At 42.1% G+C, this 25286-nt stretch overlaps 1 protein-coding gene across 1 annotated transcript; it reads right to left on the reverse strand.

Moving 5' to 3' along the window:
• Window positions 1-136: 136 nt before the first annotated feature.
• On the reverse strand, window positions 137-24367 carry gnav1 (guanine nucleotide binding protein (G protein) alpha v1). Its single transcript, XM_070920355.1, has 9 exons — window positions 24002-24367; window positions 23588-23679; window positions 18181-18273; window positions 17392-17552; window positions 14579-14707; window positions 5595-5724; window positions 5399-5470; window positions 3273-3360; window positions 137-1468 (listed from the first exon to the last, which is right to left on the reverse strand). Exons 1-9 carry the CDS (start codon window positions 24126-24128, stop codon window positions 1278-1280), a joined length of 1083 nt encoding a protein of 360 aa, XP_070776456.1. The 5' UTR covers window positions 24129-24367; the 3' UTR covers window positions 137-1277.
• Window positions 24368-25286: the final 919 nt, after the last annotated feature.

Raw genomic sequence — 25286 nt, forward strand, 5'->3', positions numbered from 1 at the left:
GACTGCAGAGCAGATTTCCTGGAAAGTACTTTTATTTATTTTATCTATTAAAATGAACAAACACTGGTAACCTGTTGTGTGGCTTAAATCTGTCTTTAGATATTCAACTAGTGGGAGATGAGAAGGGAAAAATAAGTGATCCAACACTGCCTCCATTTATTTTGTATTGTAGTTTCAGTTCAATACAAAGTACAAACCATAAAATATGAGTACACGGTGTATAGGACTTAAAGAGTAGAGATACAGTATGAAATACAAAGAATTAGAAGGAAAAAAACACAGACACTATGAAGCATTTAAATTTCCACTTCATCATAAGGCACTGGGGGGTGTTTTTTCTCTTTTCTTTCACCTTCAGTATCCACATCAGACCGCATCAGTCTTAACCATGTCCTGTTTATTGGTGCTGCTGCGATAGCAGTCAGTCGCTCAGGGGAGCCTTCAGATCAGTCAGACCCCAGCAGACTTAATGCCACACAAATCACATATAGGAGGCATCACCCTGTTGACAGGTCAGGGTTTATGAGCGTGTGTGCGTGTCAGATATTGGGACAATAATCATCAGAGGCGAAAGGAAGGAAATTAAACACAAGTTGGAGGCTTCAGGGATGTTTCTTTACATGCACTTTTCTCATTTCTAATATTAAATACCTGCATCATCGCTGACTGGTGAGAGTCAGGGGAACAGGTGAAGGCACAGATTAAAATGAACAAAGTGTGTGTGTGAGACTTCAGCTCAGGACAAGTAAACACAAACCGGGGGTGCTTTTACAGCGATCAGCGCCTCATTAGGAGGGTGTGACGCACAGGATGTGGACAGCGGAGACACAATGATGGATGAGCGAGTGGAAAACACACGATGGTATGCATGAGTGAACTCTGTGCCCGGGAAGTAACGGACAAACAGTAAATCCTCACCCCGTGTGTCCTGCCCACACACACACACACACACACACACACACACAGAGGAAGAGATGGGCAAACAAATGGCATGTATGTGTATCAAGTACTCAAAAGAAAAAAATCACCATTCATAGTCTGGTTTTATAGTACAGTACAAAAATATAAATGCCCATTACTCTCAACATGAGGTCTCAAAAGTCAACATTTAAGGGCTCAACCCCACGACGAAGGATCAGCCAAGTGGTCCTTCTCCTTCAATGTTCTTTGAAACTGTTTTTCTAAGCTGCATGAAACCAAAGAGGATGAAATGAGACATCCAAAGGATCCACAGCACTGACTGACTGTCCAGCGGCGCCTCGGACCTCCGCTGGCGGTCACAGGAGCGACACGGCCTCCAGGTTCTCTTTGATTATCGTGTCCATGACCACCTGGAAGACAACCTGGATGTTGGAGGTGTCGGTCGCCGTGGTGAAGTGGTGGTAGATGAGCTTACTGGGCGTGGCGTTGAGCGAGACGAAGGTGGCGGCGATGAAGCGGGCGGCCGAATCCACGTCGCAGTCTGCACCTGGAGGAGAGACGAGGAGAGACGAGGAATCAGTGAAACGTCTGGCTGCTTGTGTGCATTAGGCCAGTGAATCCAAACCAGAGGTCTTTACACACCAAGAGGTACACAGAAAGATTGTGAAGTAGCTCAGCTAACTTCAAAAATAGAAATTATGATTTACATATTTGCGTCCAGGAGGAAAATAAACACACAAATTGGATTATAAATCGTTGCAAGGCTGATCTTTAGTAGATTTATTGTCACAATAACCGGAACACTAAGTGATGCGATTGAGAGCTCATGAAAACTAGTTACTAATCAGTGGTAAATGTACTTTAAGTTGTGCTGCACAAATCTGTTTGAATTTTTCTGACTTTTTCTGTAGCCTTTTGATTTGAACAGTTATTTAATGAAACCATGTGAGAAGTTTAGAGGGGGAAGACAACCCCAACAAAACAAAGTGCTTTAGTTAATCTAAGGAAGCAGAGAAGTAAGTAATGGATAAATGGTTCAAACGTCCGGCTTCTGCCACTCTGGTGGTAGTAATAAGGAGGCAAATCTGAGCAAAAGCATGGGAAAAAAAAACAAAATAAGCCTAAACGGGATTGTCTTGTTCTTAAAAATGGTTGTAATTGTAATTGTTGTCCACTTTCATATAGTGAAGTGTTATATAACATCCAGTTTAAAATGAATTCAAATAAAGACGTCTGAAACATGACGGGTTGGTGTTGGTGAAGGGGTACGTGAGCTCGGCTGATAGGGCTGTGGTGGTACATCACACAAAAAGAGGTTGGGAGCCACCGTATTAGACGAGTCATCATATCTGAGGTCAGTGTGAAATGGACTCTTGCTCTGTTGGTGGACCTCAATCTCAAGAGTTTCAGCATTTACATTGACATTTGCATGAGGGCAGAGATGACACAGCCCACTGTTGAGCGAAATGTTGAGCGGAGCAGATACAAAAATACCCCTAAAAATAACACAATCAGTGTGTGTGTGTGTGTGTGTGTGTGTGTGTGTGTGTGTGTGTGTGTGTGTGTGTGTCCACCTGTGTGGGAGGCCGAGAACTTATTATCAGAGCCTGTGTTTGTATCTAAAAGCCCCTAAACTGAGCACAATGGTCATTTCTTTTGATATATTTGAGGATTTATAGCTGAAATAGTAATTTATTTTTCAAAACAGGTCACAGTGTAATATTCATGATGCTCAGCACAAATTGTTCCTTATGTAGGCTAAAAGGAAAGATGGTCTGTCGATGTTTGGTACAAATCTGAATTACAGCTAAACTTTTTTTGTGGCAGAAGACAATATTCTGTATGCACTCCCCGGCCACTTTATTAGGTACACCAATACAGCAGATCTGCCACTACTTCTACATTAAGGAAGATTATAATGTTCAGTATTTGTTAGAACTTTCCGAGAGGTGTTAATTCAACTATACGTTTACCACTGAGCAGGTAGTTAGTGGTGGTGTTGAACTGGATTATATATATTATATTGAAATGTACTCAATGTAATGCAGTCAAGTTTAATACCACCGCAAACTACAAGCTCAATAATAAACATATAGTTAAATCAATACCTCTCTGACATTGTCAATCAAAACTGAACATAATTATCTTTGTAAAGGTAAAATTTATGGCTGAGCTGTTGCATTTGATTTGACCTAATAAAGTGGCCACTGAGTGCGATTTTATGTAAGAACTTATGTCTGATAATTGTTTGACCACTGCAGCTGTATTTTTGGTGTCTTATAAGTCCACGTGGGCACGACTACATGAGACAGGACACAATAAATGACACAACTAAGTAACATCAGACCTACCTTTAAACTGTGGCAGGTATAACCGCAGATGTCGCCCAGAGTGTAAAATCTTGTCTTGAAAAAGGTCTATCTTGTTCATGAATAAAATCTGCAATAAAAACACACAAAAGAAAACAATCAGCTGAGCGCACGAGAAGCCCATCATAAGTCAAAGGCTTCCTCTCCAGCGGAAAAGGAAAATCAATCCGAAAGATCATGAGAAAAAAGAAAATGTTGATTTGATTTGGTGAATCCCATCTGAAGCGCTGCAATAACTAACCAAACAATGAAACCAATCAATCAGTTTCAAATATTTTAGTCTCATTTATTGCAGATATTTACATAAAAATGTGAGAATCAATAACTGTGTTGGTACCAGCGTGGGGTGATGGTGGCGGATCAATGACCTCGCTGCACTCATCAGTGTGCAATCAATCACTCATGTAGTCTCCAGTGCAGGCACTCAAACAAGCTCAGCTAATACTTTCATAAATCTGTCTTTCTGTCTCTAAACTGCCGCCACGTTACACAGGTGCTTACGGCTTTGTAGTGGACCAATTAAAACTATGACCCAACTTCTCTCTTTTCCATCCTGTTTGATCGCAAAAACAAACACACACACACACACACACACACAAAAAGCCCCTGATATTAACGAGGGAGGGATGAGGTAGGGCAGATTTTCAATGAACAGGATAGAGAGTGACACATAGGTGTGTAATTATCACTGACCAGCCACAGTGAAGAGTAATTGAGGTGGAGGTTACAAATTTCCCTCCCACGTTAAAAAAAAAAGAAGGTATCATTAAACAGTTTTGTTTAATGAGCCTGTTAGCCATGTTAATGTGCAGGCCCACACACCACCCTGCACATAAACACGTCACACACACATTTAATTGCCCATTTGGCTCTAATGAAGCCTTAAATATAAAAAGAATTTCTTCATGGTTAAAAAACAGAATCATTTACAAAAACTTTCTTATTAAGATCTTTGAGATTTTCGGTGTCTGTGGTGATATTTTTCATGAACTGTAAACGACTTATCCTCATGACCTCGACATATCGAAACTGAAACGTGGAGTTTTGCTTTATAAAGTGCCTTCGTTTGGTCAGAGATGGGAGTTTTCTTTCTATATAGGCTTGTCTGAAATGTTATAAACAGTGTTCTCACAGTGAAAGGCTTCTGGAAAAAGAGTTGACAGCAGTTGACACTTGCGTCAACATGCAGTGACTTCTATTTTCAGTGGGCTTTCAATGCGAGTTAAGTGGAATAAATTGAACAAGCTCGTTACACGCTTGTTTTAATGTGATCATTTACCGGAAACAGGAATGGAAAAGCAAAGAGAGGGGAAAATGTCACCTCTCCAAAGCTCACCCTAATTACAACTCGCTGTTTAATTAGACTCAGAAACAAAGGGCTGGGGCTGGGCCCTGTGTGTGTGTGTGGAAACAGCATTTATCAAACACATTAGTGTTATTCTTGTCTCATGGTGTCATAGGGAACAAATGGAGAGCTACAAAGTGATTTTGCTTGTGTCTCCTCCACTCAGCCATGTGCTCCGTCCACCAGCTGAACTGTCAAACTAACCCTTTTTTGTCCTGTGACTTTTTAATAAAGCTAGAGCCACTTGCCAGTCCACATCTCTGGATGAGTGGTGGATACTTTAACTACAGCAGAGTTTTCCACTTTGAAACAACTAAAAAATTCCCTAAGATTGTTTTTCCATGCCATAAAAAATGATTACCTTATTTTGTGCAACCTGTAAAGAGCGGTCCCAAGTACACATAGCTTTGTTTTAAGGGGTCTGCACTGCAGTATAGGATGGTTCTTTAAACAAACTCTTACAGCTTTGGTGCAGATTGACAAACTATCAGCCAAGTGAGAGACCAGTGAAAGTAAGAAATGATTAGCATGCAAGGATACACACAGACATAAAAAATATAATAATAATGATTTCTGATTCCTCCATTAAAAAAGGGCTCCCATGAAACAGCATATCATCGATGAATAAATCATGTTTTATAGTGTCAGCTATTGTCACTTTAAAATTACAAAGGAGGTAACTCTCTAAGTCTGAAAGATTCTTTTCAATGAATGTATTTGTTTGTTTTCCTCCTGAGGTGGAGGTGACGGATGAATGTATCACCATGGATGTGCTGCGGAAGAAAACGTTGTTGCAGATGGAGGAGAAGAGTTTCATGCTCTCCTGAAGACGATTCTGCAGAGAGAAGACAATAACACCATCAGATGGCTGGTCTATGAGACACTTAACAAGTGGTCTGTAGTTGCTCTGATTGGAGAGCATGAACCTTTGTGAGGGGGTAATTGAGTGCAGTCTGTACCATGGAGGGGTCCTCCACCAGGGTCATGTCATAACCGCTGAGCGACACCACGAACAGCACCGCCCTGACATCCTCGAAACAACCAATCCACTTCCTGCGCTCTGTTCTCTGGCCTCCAACATCGTACATCCTACACACACACACACACACACACACAGATGCAGATAATAAGAACATTTGACTGACAGTTTTCACAGATAGAGGAAATGTGGACAAGTGAGGAATCGAGCTGAAGAGGGGGAGGTCAAAGTGCAGAGAAAGATTAACAAGAAATATAAGAACGAGAAATAGAAAACAACATAAAGACAAACAGGACTCGTTACGCATCAGTTGTCTATTTGCAAATACACTTGCTTAGTAACATTGTTTTCCTATTTACTTAAAGCAGTATTAATTCATTTAATTACTTTTTGGCTCCTTGGAACCAGCTGTAATCACAACATTGACATACTGTATTATCACATGAAAAAGTTGACACAGCGAACATGTTAGCAAATAGTTGACTATTCACACATCCACCAGACACGCAGCAACATTAGCAGTCATTAGGAACCTTGTCTTTTAGCAACGGCTCTAACTAAATCACTAACTTTCTCTGTCTGCTGTTTGGTGCTGAGCAGTAGCGTACAGTGGGTTTTCAGAGCTTTCATGCTGAAAGCAGCTGCCTGCAGTGGCTAGAAACCAAGTTGATGAGAGGGAACCGAAACAGTGAAGTTGGGCAAAACAATAACCTGAAAGAAGCTAAAACGCTCAGCAGAGACCAGTGATTCATTATCTGTGGATTCATCACTGCACATAGTACTTTTATCCATTGTTAAAAATATTGATTGGAGCAGCTTCAACAGGACTCTCTACTCTCTAAACAGCTCTCGACACAACTGCAGAGATACAGTAAAATGCATCACGTATCGCTCTGAGAAACAGCAGAAGAACACATTCAGGTGAACGTTCAGGGGACGTGTAGGCTAGAATTTGTGCCCGACTTCTCACCTACAGACTCGATGTGCACACACGAGAGCTCCCGTCTGCTTTTTTTCCACAGCAGACATTTTGAAATGTCAGCGCAGAAAAAAACAGGTGTAATCAATAACAATAATCATGGCTGCATCCTATTTAGGTGTGCTATATTCAGAGCCTTGTATTGTGCCGGCTGGCTTACTGACTCAGCAGGCCACTTGAATGGAACAGGGCCATCGTAAATGTTGTTAATTACACCTGTGCTTTTCCCGCCATGATGTGGCAAAATGTCTGCTGCCAGTCGAAGCCACTGTTCAGGTGTTGAGTATCAAAAAAAGTCATTTTGTCCATATGCTCTTAAACATTACAATTTCTCATCTTGCTTTGCTACTCAGATAATAAGAGATTTTCTTTTCTGTCTGATTTTGCAGGCATGAACATTACATTAACATCACATTATTATTACACATAACAATATTACATATTACACACATTTGTATTTTAATCCAGATCTCTGCTATCGGACGTAAAATTGTAAAAGACATCATCCCCTGTATGATATCATACTAATAAGGGGGAGAAAATTGGTTCATTTATCATTCATCAGATGGTGAAGGCAGCACTGTATTCAAGTCAAATGTGTGTGTGTGTGTGTGTGTGTGTGTGTGTGTGTGTAAGCATGTGAAATGACATCTCATTGTGACTGATATGTCCTTTATCCGGATTCAATTTCCAGTAGAAAAGTGTAAGGCTGTGCTTTCTGTGTGTTCATGACCTCGCATACTGATGGTGTAGCCTACTGTAGCACAGAGGGATAACTCTGATCAATGACTGATGATTGCATTAGTTTTGGATAAGGTCAGATATTCCTAAAATATGGGATTTACACTCACACACACACACACACACACAAAGAGGAGCATGTCCCTGCAGACCGGGCTCCCCCCTTTTCAATTTTCACCAAGACAATCACAACATTTTCCCCGAGACAATCACAACACGGCAGCACAAAGAGCGTAAAGGTCAATGTTCTCCAAAAGGACGAGAGAGAAAAACACGACAGGAATAAGAGCAGAGAGACAGAGAGAGAGAGAGAGAGAGACAAATCAGTTTGTCCCATTTCACCCATTTTCAAAGCCAGATGTGCCATCTCCCACCTTCCATTTGAGCATCCAGTGAGTTAATGCAGCTCTTTATTGAGAGGGGAAATGAACACGTGGAGGCACAGACGCACAAAGAGGGAAACAAACAGCTAAGGCGGTCCAACGTAAAGAAGAGATAAGACTTCCGATGGAAATTTTCGATGGATATTGAAGCCCGGCACAGGACATGTCAGTGAAGCTGATGCTTCATTACACAAACCTACTCACAAGCACACGGGCACAACGTCACCCTAATAACACACACTCTGACTGGTAATAAGTGTGCTGCCTGTCCACAACCCCCTCAAGCTTTCATATCATGTTCAGTCAAGACCTGCGTCCAGCAACCTGCCTGCCTTCGAAGGAGCCAGAAAGGACGAGGCGTGTCCTCGACTCGCTAGCAGCTCTGTGAGGCTGTACTTTGGCACATTTTATGCTGAATGCTAACATCAAAACAACAACATGAAATGTGCGCTACAAAGCTCTGGAAAAATCTAGTGGGTGGACCTTGAGTTCAGATTTTTTTTGTCTAATTTGTTGCTCAAATGTGGCAAATGTAAGAGTTAGTGTTGGTCAGTTTTAGTTTGTGTTGTATACTGAAAAGTATTCGATATTAAGTATTCATGATTTAAATAATGGGTTTTACATTACTTTGGTTTGGGCACACATTATGACGAACATTTAGGACTTGACATGAGAGTCAAGGCCTGCAAAACCGTTACTTAATTGTCTTCAAAAATGTTAAAAAGGTAAAGCTGATGTTTTTTTTAATTCTTTAAAAAAAAAACGGACTTTACTGCATATACTTTATATTGTATTATTCTCTAAATGAAAAATGATTAAGCCAACATCTACAGAGAGCAAACATGCTCCCAACTACGACCTTGTCTGTATAAAGGACCACTTTTCGTTATATAATCACACCTCGTCTTCAGTTAACATCATCCTTTCCTCCTCTCCTCCCTCCACACCCGCCGTTCTTGCCCCATAATGTTCACCCTCATCTGCAGTGTTGTAATTGTAATTATCAGAGCAGTTGATGTTAATGATGCAGGAAAAGACCCAGATCCTTATTACACTGAGGGGTCAAAGGTCAAACAGGACGTCTGTATGCAAACTAGGCTGTGTCTGGGTGTAAAGCTGTGAGACTGTACGCTCTCCCACACACACACACACATACAGACACACACACACGCCTGCACACTACTGGAGAGATGACGGCTTGATGAAAGACTGTCATCCCTTGCACTGTTGATTAGGTGTTTGAATAACAAGATAATGAGACCTGGAGTGCCACTAATTTATCAACGATTCAGGGTGCATTTTGCACATTTGTGCCTGTGCGTAGTACAGGACTTGTTCCTTTTTTAAAGGATTCCATCAAAACTGACATAAAGGCTTCAACACCTGAGAAAATGTGCTTTAAATTGCAGTTTTATTCTCTCCAACAGAGAATGACAAGTTGTGATCGGTCATACCCACTCATTCATTGGGAGTTTACAGATTTTCTACTTTACCGTCCCACACAGACGATTAGAGGAAGTGTCATTTTTAGTGGTCGATTACTGTCAACAACACATTTAGCACACAACTTCATCTAACTTCCTGTGCTTCCGAAAGTTAAATGAGAAGTCTAAAAAAAGTTAAATGATACGACTTTCGTGTCAGCCCGTTGAGCTATCGTGGTTTTATTTTAAGTTAAAAAAAGCTACCTTTAAAAGGTCACTAATTAACACTCACTGAATTTGTACACACCTTTTAAACATTTGTTCTGTATTAAAGAACACCAAAAGTTGACACCTACAAGTATATTAAAGACACAGTAAAATAAAAAACATTTTGTAGTTCTAACCCTGTGTCCCTGTGTCTTGTTACGTTATCTATTGTTTCATGCTAAATATGCATCAAACGTTAAAATACTTAATGGCTCATCTTGAAATTTAGCAAATCAAATGTGATTTGGGACAACTAGCTAATTGCTAGCTAGCTAACCATTAAGCTTGTGAGTCATAGTAGCTACCAGAGCAATACTGGATGTGTGCGTTTGGATGTCATTTGGCAAAAACTTTGTTTTAATTTCCAGAAGAATGCGTTGGCTTTAGTTAATTTCTCCCTCATCCTCCACATCCCGATCTAAAGGCAGGTGACGGAGGTGTGGGTGAAGCCTCTTCTTTGTGCAGCAGGACTGAGGCAGACTGACGTCACACTATCGTACTGTGTGGGATCATTACGTTTGCCTGGAGATGGTATCTAATGTGAATTATGCAAATCCTGAACAGTTGTTCACATTCATTATTCAGAGTGTCTTTGATACACAGAAGGAACTTAAGTTTGGTGTTAAACACTGTGAAAGTCTTATACATTATTAATGATTTAATATTTAACTGTGTGTTTACTTCTACATGACAGATTCCAGGAGGTGTTGTCTTGTAATGTGAGACGCAGCAAATGAGACAAGGATTGATCGAACACAATATATATATACTAATACATAAGTCCAAGCTTGTTGATGTTTATGCTTTCAGATATATTGAAAGATTCCACACTACAGCCGGACCGATCCTGGATTTTTTTAGGCCACTAGTAACACATGTTTGAGACTTTGTAAATCTGATAATGATATATAAGATAATATTGTTATTGTTAAGACATAATAACAAACATTTATAAAGGGTATCCTTTAAGTTTTGTTATTAAAAAAGAAAAAAAAACAGTGCTCTGTGGTGGACAGTATGTACTGACACGGTTTCTAAAGGGCATTTCTCTGCTGCAGTTTCTTGTTACTTATTGGCCGTTCCAAGACGTTTCCTGGAAGAGAACTATGTAATTTGGTACAAATTATAGGACATATAGGAATGTCCTTGAAAGAAAAGCTCCATTTAAACCCATGAAAATATTAATTATGGTGGTGAGGGAGGTGGGAGGGTTGATGACATGCAATAAAGGTCCTGGGCCAGAATGGACCTGGGAATGTTGGGGATACATGTTTTGCGTGATAGACCACTGAAAGCCTAAGGCCTGCATTTTTTTTAAACACTTTAATTTGCAGCTTCAGCAGAGCAAACGCATCCTGCAGCAATACACCAAGAGCCAGAATCATTTAAAAACAATATCAACAAAAAACAATTCTTAAATAATAAAAGTAGGAGTGCAGGGCGCAGATGCAGGCTCAGATGAGAAATCTTGAGTGTCAACCAACAAGAGACAGACAGTCATTGAGCTGAGGGAGACAGTTTCACCTTGTGTTAGCTACAAGTGCAGCCTTAATATATACTAAACGAGACCAAGCCAGAGCAGAAATCTCCATTTCCATATTAACTCTGCAGTCGCTGCTGCTTTCCTAAACCTCTGCTGAATGAACACCGATGTTACTCAAATGTTGAAAAGTGAACCAAAATGTCCAAATCCAGTGTATCCACTTATAATTAAGGAAATCATTTGTTAGGTTATTAGTTAGTAAAACTACATACTGTCTATGTCTGAATGGAAGAACTCATGCTGTCTATCTGACAAACACAATCCATCCACTTCTCCAAATCCCTTTAATACCCTTTTTGTCACTAAGTTTGAAATAATTACATCAACTTATGCTAAGCTTCTTCATCAACCCCGAGGTTGATGAAGAAGATCTCTCCAAGTCACAGACATGAGCCTACACACACACACACACACACACACACACACACACACACACACACACACACACACACACACACACACACAGACAGACACACAGACAGACACACACACACTCACTGTGCTCTCTGTCAATTAACTATACCCAATTATTTATCTCCTCAAGAATTTAGGCAGATAAGAGAAAGGGTGTGTGAAAGCGGGGAGGCTGGGCTCCGTCTTGCAGCACCACCTGGGACTCAGCCACCCCCGCCCAGACGTTGTCACCTTGTGGTGATGTCACTATCACAGTGTTTCACAGGAAGAAAAAATAACACAACACACTAACACACAACAAAAAAACCCAGAAAAAGTCAAAACAACTAGCTGACAGTGACGCAAGCAGTAAGACTGCAAGGAAAAAGCAGCAATTATCTGCACAGGACGGCAGATACGGTTATGATCAAAGCGTTTCTCTGCTGGTGAAACTTTTCCTGATGTGAAATACTTTTGACTGTCAAATGTGTGTACGGCACTAAATGCAAAAACACACACGAGTCAGCGGCATCCAGAGATCTAAAGGGAGTATTTAGATGTGACACAAATGCCCCAGTCTGAGTCTGTCATCTGCTGACAAACTGACTCGCTCTACAATGTTTATATGCTAAACAGAGCTCTTATGAAAAGCTGAGGTAATGTGGTTTATTAGTGCGATTCCATATGAGATGTAATGTTGAGCACGGATGAAGGACAGAAGATGTGCTCTTCAGGTAGACATTACTAAGAAAGAGGAAGAAAGTAATCTGATTGTCTTGAATTGGTAGATACACTGTAGACAGACACAATGAAATGTGTGTAGGGCTGAATGTATCCTTGTTAACCCTCCATGGCCCATTACCTTTCCAATAAAACCAACCTGTGGAAAATCACCCACAATCCTTCATGCTGCCGTTATGGGCCAACACTCAAAAAATGGACCCCTTGATTTCCACTTCTACGGACCACAAATGTTCAGTGTTCACTGGGAAATCAGTAAGAAATTACTGCCCAGGAGCAAATCTTAATCATTTGTACATGAAAGAAAGAATCATCTTTTATCCATTTCTACAAAAAATGTCTTTAGATTTTTCTGTAACTGGTCTATTTGGCACGAGACACCATTCGGCTAGACTCAGAGCTCTGTCCAACTAGGGTTGGGCAACATTTTGATCTACTGTTCCTACCGAGTGTTGTGTCTATCACTTTATCAATCGTTTGTCGATTTTGGATTTATAGGGTTTTTGCACGGACGGCAATGTCGGTCTGTCAGTTGGTCCTCCACCCAGATATTTACTTTTTACTGTTTTTTGCAATCCCCTGCCTTTTCTCTAGCTCCACCAACATATTTTCACATGTCCAGTGAAATATCTCATATCACATTTTTCAATAGCTATGAATGGCTCCTGGACGATGAATCCTAATGACGTTGGTGATTCCCTCACTTTTCTTCTAGCGTCTTCTAGTGGCTTTGAGTGAAATATCTCAACAACTATTGGATGGATTGCTATGAAATTTGATATAGACATTCCTGCTCTCCTTGTAATAACTTTGTTGATCTCTTAACTTTTAGTAGCATCATCAGGTCAAAATGTATTTGTCTAATGTTTTAGTTTATGACCAAATACCTGCAAAACTAATGAGATTCCCATCAGCCTCAGCTGTACTTTTTATTTACTGCTAATTAACAAATGTTAGCATGCTAACGTGCTAAACTAAGACGGTGAACATGGTAAACATTATACCTGCTAAACATCAGCATGTTAGCATTGTTATTGTGAGCATGTTAGCATGCTGATGTTGAGCATTTCGCTCAAAGTTCCACTGTGTCTAAGTACAGCCTCCCAGAGCTGTTAGCAAGGCTGGAAATGCTTAATATTTCTGTATCAATGTAATTAAATACCTCGTTTTTTTAAGGGATTTAATTAACTGAATTAGCCAAAAACATTTGAAAACCCTGCAGCCACTACTTTTAGTTAATTTTAATTTTTAACTTGTAAAATCTACTTAGTCATTTCTTTAATTTAGAGAGCTGTTTAAGTCCAAGGAACTGACACCAGAACTGTTTTTCAAATACATATTGTGGCACAACCTGCCAGTAACCAGTGATGTCTAAAATAGCTGAACATTATATCCTAACTTCCACGGACCAGCAGGTAATGGAAACTGTACAAAAGCCGACACTTTAACTGACACAATCTTTCAGTTTAACCACTTCAACTGACAGCATCCAGCTCAATCTGTCACATATACTTCGGTTGGCGTCTCAACTGAATCTTCAGGTCCTTTCAGCACTTAAGATTCAAGTGATACTTCAACTTCACTCAACTTACACTGAAGCTTCGACTTAATTTAGCACTTCTGTTTTAACAGCTATTTCAACTTATTTCAGTATTTGTAGTTTGACTGCCACTTCAACTACAACTGTTTCAGTATTTCAACTACTTTAAATGATTTAACTGCAAACATTCAGGGGCACACATGTCAGTTTACTTCAGAATATTCTACCTTTTCCAGTTTTAGGTTATTTTTGTAATGTGTGATAAGACATCATTTTAAAAATTGATGCATTTGAAAAGTGTTGGTTATTTCAAATTAAGGTATTTCAAACAATTTACCAGAACTGATACCACAGCTGTTACGTTGTCAACATTTATTCAAACAACAAAATGAGCCTCACACAACATCAGCAACATCAGCAACATCAGCGATTGCTGTTTAAAGAAACATTATTAGTGTTGTGTTTGATGCTGGTTTGTTCTGCATCTGTCAGGCTGCAGAGAAATCAAGTTCATTAATATCTGTCACCCTGTCATGACCATCAGCGCCTCCAGGAAATGAGTTCAGCCATTGGAGGATGATAAAGAAGTTGGTATTATGTGACACCAGCTCATTGATCAGAGATGAATATGGTCATCTGACATGAGCCTCCAGGGCTCAGATACCTGCCCTCTGCTTCTCCACTGATAAGACTGAGCCACTGATGCTTTTGAACGTGTGCGGTCAGTAGATGAGTGCAAAGCCAACTGATAGGCGCCATATTGACGTATTGAATGAAGCTGCTGATCTCCATCTCACATCTTGGGCCTATCACATGGCTGTAGGCAGAGATAAGAGTGCTAAAGAAGTGAAGTAAGTTGGTACGACAGGCGCTCCTGGAGTGATTCAGTGGTTATAAGCACCGTTATTCTGCAGTATTACGTCTTCATAAAAAGCCAAGTGAAAGGTGTCTACCTGAAAATGAGGTGGTTGACTTTGAACTGGGTCTCTATCACGCCCGTCGTCCTCAGTCGTACTCGGAGAACATCGGTCTCCGTGGGCACGTAATCTGGAGACGTGATGCGGGTCATGTTCTCAAAGAAACTACGAAATGAGGAAGAGGAGGAGGCAGAGAGAGACAGAAGGGTGCAAAAAGGTGAAAGACAGAGGAGAAAACGAGGGGAAACAGAAAGAGACAGGAAGGAAAATTTAATAACCTGCAGACAAACTTGAGATCAAAAGAGAATAAAATCAGGTATCAGTTGTGTGTGTGTAGACTCGTACATTGTGTGTGTGTGTGTGTGTGTGTGTGTTGTGGCCGTGTCAGCTGCCAGGTGGCGGGTGTGCAGTGATAAGGCTGGAGCGCCATGGGGTGCAGCGGCTCATCGCGATGAATATTCACACTGTGGTTTACCATAATAACACACTGAGGCTAAGCTTTAAAACACAGATTAGCTATTAACACAACTGGCGTAATCAACTGTATCATGTGTGTGTGAGTGTGTGTGCACGTGATCTTTTTCCAAACACACACACACACACAGACAGTGATGTCTCCACCTACCTGAACTGACTGTGACATTCTCAACTAGTCATTCTGAATCAGTTTCTTGGACAGCAACACACATCCTGCTGCTTAAAAAACACACTGCCTGCCGGACGCTGTACAGTGCAGACAACATGCAAGGGTCTGTTTTGTACTTCTGTCTTTGTGAGGACCAATCTGAGTTTTAGAGAGTGGGGTTATTTTTCAAGTGAGTACATTTAGAGCAGCAGAACAAACTGTAAACTGACCTTGGACATTATCACCTTATAAAGTTGATATGGCAACAGTTACCTATTTACACTTTCAGCAGACACGGAGCAACATTAGCATCCATTTAGAGTCGTCTTTGCGGCCACCTGATGAATATAAGTCGAATATTCACTCTCCTTTTAGCTCTGTTTTGGTCTCCACCAACTCCTGAGGGAAACATCTGGCTCTTTAGCTGCTAAATGCTCCACTATGTTCACCAGCTAGTCACTGACTGTGTCTGTCTGCTGTTTGGTGCTGAGCAGGTAGCGTACAGTCCGTTCTTAGAGCTTTTCACTGAAAACAGCGGCCTGCCTGAGTCTGCAGCTCCCCTCAGCTTTATAGTGAGTTTCAGCTCATTGTTTAGATGTCCGGCCCGAAACTTTACTGTTCTGGTTCACTCTCACCGCTCTCATAGAGTCACTAAAAACCCACTGAACACTACCTGCTCAGCACCAAACAGCACACAGACAAAGTTAGAGACTAGCTGGTGAACATAGTCAAAACAAAAATTTAAAAGCTTGAGGGACCAAGAAAGTGGTCAGACAATTGACAGGTTGTCAACAAGGTGACAGTTTAGCCAGAATATCTAAGACGCTTCATTTTGTAGAAAAACCAAGACTGAGCACACCTGAAATGTCAGTAATAATCCCTCATTGTACAGGACAGCTGAGTGTACTTACAACTACACATAGTAAGGTAAGTAGTAAAGAATTTAAGTTGACCTACCAAACCTAGAAATAAGTTTGAATAACGTCTTATTATTACTGATAAAAATAATAGCCTAACCACAAAAAACTAAAACCCATGTTGTACTAAACTGGAAATTCCCTTTAAGCTTAAGGGTCCTCACAAGTATAGAAGCACAAACATGTGTGTGTGTGTGTTTGTGCCTGAGGAGAGCAGAGGGTGATGGTGATGTACGGTGGCTCTCAGTGGGAACCAGGGGGCCTGTCGGTGTAGATAACCCCAGAGACGAGGCCTCTCGCTGGGGTAGAGGATGAGAACAGACGGCCTCCTGGTGGGTCCCAGCTCTGTCTGACTTGAGCATCACACACGCCATCCCCTCCACACTTGTTTCTTATTTTCAGTCTTCCTCGTCACCCTCACATCTTTACTTTCATTACTGTGCCCGCACACATTTGACTTTTTCTTAAATATGCAAATTTTTAAACAACCTCTGCAATCAAATGTATTAATACCTTAATACCTAGTTATTTGTGTCGCATTGCTTTTCTCTTACATGCACACAGACAAAACCAAACACATGTATGTATTTTAAGGATGTTACATGGATGTGTATAATAGCTGTGGAGGTACATGTAGTTACAGTTTATTTGGGTTTCTCTCCCTTCCTCTTTCCTGCCTAATCTCCAGACTCTGATTCCCAGTGACAGCGAGCACACGGCCGAGCATCAGCTGCTAAGTCCAGCTAATTAGACCCCTGCATCTCCTCAGCACAGCGTGAGTGTTGTGGAGTTTTCTATCTTCATCCATGTCCTCTAGTGGTCAGAATTAGGGGTCAGTAAGGTAGGAACTGAGGTCAGCATTAGGTTAGCGATAGGTCTCAGTGGAAGAGACACTGTCTGCCTCACTTGAGAGCAAACAGCAGCTGTCTGTGGTGTCTGGGAAAGACATGAGCCATTCAGATAGAGAGAGCTGCGTTGCCGTAGCAGCCAAGGACAGAGTTCATATATGTCTTCAGGTCAGTGTGTGCAGACATATCGTAAACTGTAACAGGTAAACGCTTATTTAGACTAAATCTGCACCTGCTGTTAGTGCACAGAGTTTGACCATTTCTGGGCGTGTGATGTTTGTAGCATGTTGAGGCATCATGCAGTAACCACTGTATTGATCATCTCTCCATTCTCCTTGGCCAAGCTTCAATAAATACTTCCAGCATAAGACATCAAGGCTCCTGAACACTTCCTTCACTGATGAGTTGACCATTGCTCTTTCCAGATTTACAGTGAGTGAGTGCTGGAACAGTACTCACTAGAGCGCCGAGTCATTGAGCTCGTACTCGTATCCCCGGGCCGCCGCGGTCCTCACCCCCTGGTCGGCCAACAGACAGGACAGGGCGTGGCTAAGGAAAGGAAACAGCACCTGTTCTTCGTCAAAACACCGCCCACAGGACAGGACAGAATGGGCGTGGACCTGCAAGAAGAGACGGAGACAGAAATGTGGATGGATGGGCAGCCGGTCGGGGAGGAGCGGGGGCCAGATGGAAAAAAGGATGCGAGTCTAAACGACAGAAAAGTTTATGAATCTGTCTCTGCTGTCTAGAATTGGTAATCAGTAGAGATGCACAAATGAAGGGATTTGCACACAAACACACGTGACAACACACACACAAACACACCCTGGTGACATTTAATAGGGGAAGTGCTTTGGTTATCATCTCCCAGCAGGATGTGCTGAGTGGGTGGGCTGTGCACGAGCTCTAATAACTTTGACAATAAAGTTCAAATCAAATTGAATCTCACAATCACCAAACCACCCACCTAACATCTAACTTTTTGCTCTCTCTTGTGCATGCAAACTGTGTGTGTGTGTGTGTGCGTGTGTGTGCGTGTGTGGTGACAGATGCAGCAGCTGTGGTGGCAGCGCTGAGATGCTGCCCTCTAGAGAAGATCTGGGTGCAATGCAGGAAAACCATCAGCATAAAACTGAAGATAAATGTCAACCGAAGAGGAGCAGGATGAGAAAGAGAAAGATAGAAAGATCTGGAGAAAAAGGTACAAAATGCCAGACAGGTAGCCACAGAGATGTGCAGACAGACTACCTTGTTCCGGTTGTTAGCCAGGTTGATCCGGAGGACGCCCATGCCGTGGAGGACAAACTTCATGGAGGTCAGGAGGTTATCCAGCACTGCAGGCTGCCAAAGATAAAAGTTCATGGGTTAAGTTCATGAGCAGCCATGGCAACGGGACAAAACAAAAATTCAGGCAACAGTCTGGTTTGCTGCATCACATTAAAAAACAGTTTGTGGGCAAATTCTTCTGTTTTTTTTTACCTTGATTCACAGAAACCTTATGTTTTCTGATAGTGTTGGATATTGTTGTCTTTGCTAAGAGCTTACTTCAGTTTGTCTTATGATCACATTTTCCAGTGTACGGTACAGTATGGGTTATCTGGTTAAAACACAAGCACGTGACAGCACCAACAAGTGCTGAGTCAGAAGAGAAGATTGACACCACTCTCATGTCGGTACGTTCGCTGCTGGCATTGTCTTTCACGTTGGTCCTAAATCTTCCAACTGGGTTTGTCATCTGGTGACTGTAAAGCCCGCAGCATTTTGTTCACATCATTTTCATACTCACGGTGCACGGAAGCATTTGATACGTTTCTCCACTCATTTATTCAGGTTTTTTCCTTTAATTTGTCCCCCGTCTGTATATGTGGGACAAAGTGTGTGTGTGTACTATCACACCCCATGGACCTGCACTCAAGCCTACTGAGAGTGTAAGAGAGTGAAAGTACCGTGTAACTCATATAAATTAAACTCATGACTCTGTTTTAGTGCTCACCTTGAGACTAGTGACTGAGCAGAGTGACTCCTGCAGGGAGTTGGGAAGTGTGTGTGTGTGTGTGTGTGTGTGTGTGTGTGTGTGTGTGTGTGTGTGTGTGTGTGTGTGTGTGTGTGTGTTATACTCTCCGTCACTCTCCTGCCAGCTAAAGATAAGCTTCACATTCCATCACAATTCTATCACAGTCTGGTCGCTCTCCTCTCTCTGTGTGTGTTTCAGTGTCCAGACCGAGATGTGTTGCTCTCCCAGTGAAATGTGTGAGGTGAGATAACTCAGGGAGGTGACAGGGCTTCATCCTACGACGAGAGCTGGGCTGAGGGCTGCTGACGCCGTGGCATTAGGGGAGAACCTTTGCCGACAGAGTGCCATTGATTTGTGTCAGAAATAAGCTGCTTTGTGCGTTTGTCTCCCTCTGTCTCACCATCACTGTCATCTGTGCAGATTTCACATCACATTAACTTTGTCACATGGTAATAATACATTCTTATAGTCTTAAGAACAACAAATACTGGATCTTTATTGTGCATTTTCTATGTTTTATGGCCACAAACAACACTAAAAATTAGGCAGTTAGTGATATAGGGGTGATGGCAGTCTTGAGAACTATATTCTGTGAGCCGACAAATCCTAAACTCACCAGAAAAACTCAAGCAGTGTTTATGACGTGGTCAGTCACTAATGCCATGCTAGCAGTTCTACGAGGCTGTAGCTTTGAGCTCAATGCTAATGTCTGCATGCTAACATGCTCACAATGACAATGCTAACATGCTGATGTTGTCATGTTCACCATCTTCGTTTACCGTGTTAGCATGACAACATTTGTGTGTGTCATTGAATTTGCAAATATTTGGTTATGAAAGTATTGGACATTAATAATTCTGACCTGATAATGGCGCTAGATGTAAAGACAGGCGATCAAAGTTATTACAATTCATCCTCTGGGACCCATGAATGTCTACACCAGATTTATATATATAGTAGCTGAGATGTTTCACTAAAAGTGAAACATTTTCAGTGGCTGTCTCCTCGTCTCTGCCTTCAGTTGGTTCACTTGTCTTCCTTCCTTCCCTCCCTCGCTCCACCTTTATCCTCCGTATCAATTGTTTCCAAGTTCCTCCCTCTCTGACTCAAGGCCTACTTTAGTCTTGTGTTGACAGTAAAGGTGGGAGGCACAGAGAGAGGAGGGGGGTCGTGGCTAAACCCCCTACAACATCAGATAGTTTGTGTGTGTAGAAAACACATGTGTGGCTGTTTCTCTAAATAACAGTAGGTATCATTTGGTAACACTTTTGGAGTAGCGGTCCAGCTTGTACCAGCTTGTTGTAACTAAACGCACTTTCCACCTGAAGGCTACATTATCCCTGATAGACAAACACTGAGCCATTCTGTCAGTTCACTACAGGTGTGTCATTGTATGGTAATCTGAATCCACCATCAGCTATACGTCACCTCTCTGGAAAAGTATAGAGTAAAAAGAGACCATGTTTTCACCAACGTGTGTGTGCGTGTGTGTGTGTGTGTGTGTGTGTGTGTGCGTGTGTGTGTGTGTCAGTTTGAGAGGAAGTCCCACAGACAGAGATCTCTCACAATTCTCCAACCTTTGTTTCCTGCTGGCTATTAATATTCCTACCACCATCACAGTTTAAAGCACTGTGGGAACTTTGCGGTACACTGTGCGTCAGCGGAGATATTACAACTCCCATTACAACAGTATAATCTTTAAATCCATCCAGATACACTGAACTATTGTTCTTGTCCAGCTTGCTGTTTGGATCGGCTCCCTGAACACAGAAAAACTAACAGCCGTTAGCAGTTGTCTTGTGTCGGAGCATTTGCCACAAAAACACAACAACAAAGTATGCGGCTAAACTGGCGGTGGCCTGATATTTAATCATTAACCACAATCTGTTCTGCTAACAATGTATAACTAAGTACGTGTGGCTTGTTTGTAAGTTTTAAGCTCTGCTGATTTCACAAACCAAAACCTCACAGCCGTTCCAGGTGAGAAAGCCCCCAGATTCATCGCATTTTTAAAGAAACTTCCTCATACAAACATCCGAATCCACAGAGATTCCAGGATGAAAAATACAAAATAAGTTCATAAAAGTTATCCATTGCCATGCCAACATGTTTGTGCACACACACACACACACACACACACACACACACACACACACACACACACACACACAAAGCATTGGTTTTGTTGATACAGAGTTGTGTGTATTGGAAGAGAATGAAGGGAAAAATCTCAGTCCATCAGCCTCTCCACAGTAAAAACAACACCACGGCCTCGGGCTGCAAATAAAGGAGGGATGAGACAAAGAGGAGCCCCCTTCCTACTTTTCCTCCCCTTATTCCTCTCAAACAGGCTGTCCTGTCATGGTCCTAATGCAATACAAACCTGGCTGGCAGGACCACAAAAAGCCAGACAGAGAAATAAAGAGATGTTTTTTTCTCGCCGTGCCTTCAGGGGAAACTTGAGAGAAGGGTTAGAGTGGAGCAGGGATAACCTGTCCAGTTCAAAGCGGGGTTCAGATAGTTACTACTGCACTGGTGGACACACAGACAGCAGCTTGCACTTCAGAGGCAGAAACAAACACACACACAGGCCTGATAAAGAACGATGAGCTCATTTATATCAGAGAGTGTGTGTGTGCAGGGGAGGGTGTGTCAGTGTTTGCTGTGGGAGGTTGGGATGGTCAGGGAAGGGAAGGTTTGTGGGTTAGTGTCATTTTTCCACTTGCAAATAAGGGCGTCACCTGAGAACAAAGGCAAGCCCAACTGACAACAGGGACAACAACAAAAAAGATTTAACCACTGGCATTCAACATGTGTTGATGCATGTCTGCATGCTTGCACATGTAAATGCTCTTTGTATACTGATTACATAGTTGTATAAATGCAACATAAGGAGGTTCTGACATCTATTGTGCATAGAGAAAGCAGGAAAGATCAGGTTCTGCTCCTGACGGATACATTACAATATTTATTTTGTCGACCAAGATGATGAACATGGTAAACATTATACCTGCTAAACATCAGCATCTTAGCATTGTTATTGTGAGCATGTTAGCACGCTAACATTAGCATTGAGTACAGCCTCGCAGAGCTGCTAGCATGGCTGCAGACTCTTAGTCTTGTTTGATACTAGAGGCAATATAGTCCCTGAGTTCTGGTGCCGATATCAAAACATGTTTTTCCACCCGTTTATTTAATTTAACAAAAGAAGAAGTTCTCAAGTGTTTAACGTCTTCTGAACACAAACTTTGTAAAATACAGTCTAAAATTGTCAAAATGTGTATTTAAATTAGCAACCATCTGATCCAAGACAAAGTTCACGTGGTTATGAATTAGACAGACATTCGACACCAACTTTTGGTATTTGACAAATGTTGATACACGTTTTATTCCGTTGAGGTTTGACATCCAGCCCTACTCAAACTGATAAAAGCATAAATTGAGCTACTCAGGGGTTATCTTTCTTCCTCCAGCACAGTCCAACAAAAGACAGTATGATGACAGGATGACCTGCAGGTGACTGTTAGAGGCAGCAGAAGGAGAGAGGAGTGCAGAGAGGGAGTCGAGGCGTCTTTAATATCTAGGAATGCATTCAAACATCCCAGCTGCCTGTACAAACAACTGGGACCTTCATATGTCCTGTGCATAATCCAGGCCAATGAGTAACTGCCAACATTTTGACAAAGTCTGACAGTGTTTTGCATATTTCCAGGACATAGATATTATCTATGGCACATAAGATGATCACACGCTCAAACACCAACCATCTGTCCAAATAGAGTTATTTTTATGTTAGTTATTTTTTGTTCAGTTTGAACACCAGTTTGCTTCACAAACTAAAAAGAGTGTGAATTATGTTCTTCAGGCCTGTTTCTATAGAGCAGGTAGCTGAAGCATGAGGAAGACAGAGAAAGGCCTTTTCTGTCATCACATACTCATTATGTATATGCATAACAGGAAGGAGGAGGTAGGGAGAGAAAAAGAGGAAAAGATACAGAATAGCAAAAAGAGGAGAGTAAAAATGTGGTGAGAGGTTAAAGGAGGGGGATGTGGAAGAAGATAAGCCTTCTGTAAAAACAAGCTGATGGGGTGAAACTGGTGTGTGTTGAACCGTTTCCATTCTCCCCACCCCATCCCAACCCCTCGTACAACGGAGGAATTTGGCTTTCAGACACTCACACTCACTCACACACACACACACTGACACACACACAGAAGGAAGAGCAGATGCGAGCCAAACCGCTGCATACCAACTTGGATCTGACCCTGGGTATCATGAGAAATCTCAGTCCCCCACAGGAACTAAGCATCGCCTCGTTTTCCAGCTCATCGCCATCACTGCCTCCCCATCTTTAACGTCTTTCCCTTAAGTTGTGCCTGCGGCACAAACTGACCTCTTGACTTCCTCTGTTCTACACTATGATGATAACCTAAACCCAAACCTATCACTTACCGATCAATTGGAGTAATTTATTAGTTCGGTATTACTTCCCTTCATAAAGATATGAGACAAATATGATTGTTAACCAGCTCTCTGTTACACCACGCCCACTGTATGCTAATAGACAGTTAGATAAAAACGTCAGGCAGGGTGAACCAGGCTGTAGTGTGATCAAGTGTGTGTGTGTGTGTGTTTCCAACCTTGAAGCTGGTGAGCTCCTGCTTGGTGAATCCATTGCTGTGGATGATCTTCATCTGTTTGACCAAAGTGCTTTTACCGCTCTCTGCTGCACCTGGACGAGGTTATAAAATGATGGTTCAAATATATTAGAGATCAATCACAATAAACTTGCAGCTACTCATCTGTGGTCAGGTTTTATCATTGAACATGCAACGTTTTCCATTAACACTGTGTTCTTGGGGAGGATTTGTCAACCAAAATTGATGGTAAACTCCTTCATGGCTTCACATGAGGGCTTTTATCATGTCATCCAGTGCAGGATACAGGTGCAGTTCATACACTGTATGCACAGGGACAATACAGCCCCGGGGACAGACCTCTGTCAGGTGAGTTTAAGGTGAGTTCATATCAGGATGTTCAGTCGTCAGTCTCACCTAGTAAGAGTATTTTAACCACATTCATTTCCCGTTTGGCGGACTCGTACAGGTCTCGGTCTATCTTGGCGCTGTGTATCCTCGCCTTCTTCTCCTCTGTGACTTCGGTACCGAGGCACAGTCCCATCCTGAGCGCTCATCTCCTCCCCGAGCCCGAGCCCGGCCTGAGAGGACAGCTGAAAGGAGCAGGGGAGTCCAGACTGGGATCAACCCGAGTTGGTGTCTGCAGGCTGCATGCTCCGAGCTCTGCTGCTACTCCGCAAACTGCAGGGTTACTGTGCACTGGAGTCCACTCTCTGGGAAGAAGAAAAAGTTCAGGCCATCTCCGAAACATCCGTCAAACTCGCGGGAGTTGTGGGTCAAACCGTTGCGGGACCGGACTGAGTTCACGCATCGCTCCGAGCGTTTTGGTTTTCTTCTCCTTGTCAGTGGCAGACTTTAATGGGAGGTTACTTTTCGGCGACTGTCCTCCGCCGATCTGTTATGTCACTGAGCGCCGAGGCGGTTCAAAATCTGCCCTACCGCCTTGGCAAAGACCCCAGATAATCCTGAAAGTGCCTCCTCCCCCCGCAGCCCGCTGCTCATGTGGAAAAGTTTTGGACTTCCTGGGAAGTGACGTGCCTGGACGAAACTGCTGAGTGCGCAATTCCGTGTATTTCACCTGTGCGCGCTCAGAAAACTACTAACTAACTGAGGATTACTCACCTGTACTTTAGCTGTAGTTGCGTTACTTTGATGATACTTACAAAACATGTTCTCCCTTTGTATGTGATTATCATATTTGTAGTTATTATTACAGGCGAAGGCTCGTGCAGAGCTGCTCAGGTTACAGCTGCGCTCTGCAGGGGTTTACAGTGTCACCAAAGTCCGCATACTAACGAGGGTGATCAAGTTTGAACCTGTCCTGCAACACAACAATAACAGCACTGTATTTCACAAGAAAATAAAAAGCTCAAATTAGAGAAAAGTTTCAAAGAAATGCAATAAAATAAACGATTTTTCTTGATTTTTTCTTTCTTATCTTATCTCTTTAATCCTCTGGTGACTCACAAGTAATCCTCCCCAAATCATGTTTACATTTCATTATTAAAGTCATTTCGCTCCTTAGTCTGACAGCTGCAGTGTTTGGCAAATGGGCCTCCTCTGGGCCCTTGAGAGGCCCCTGTGTAAAACGTTTATCTTCACTGTTTCATTCACTGAAAACCAGAGCAGTGTCAAAATACGTGAGAACTCTTCAGTGTGTGTGGAGAGTGACATCTTGAAGTTTCAGTCTCTGCACAGGGGT

This window comes from Enoplosus armatus, chromosome 2 (assembly GCF_043641665.1).
Source record: "Enoplosus armatus isolate fEnoArm2 chromosome 2, fEnoArm2.hap1, whole genome shotgun sequence".
NCBI lineage: Eukaryota > Metazoa > Chordata > Actinopteri > Centrarchiformes > Enoplosidae > Enoplosus > Enoplosus armatus.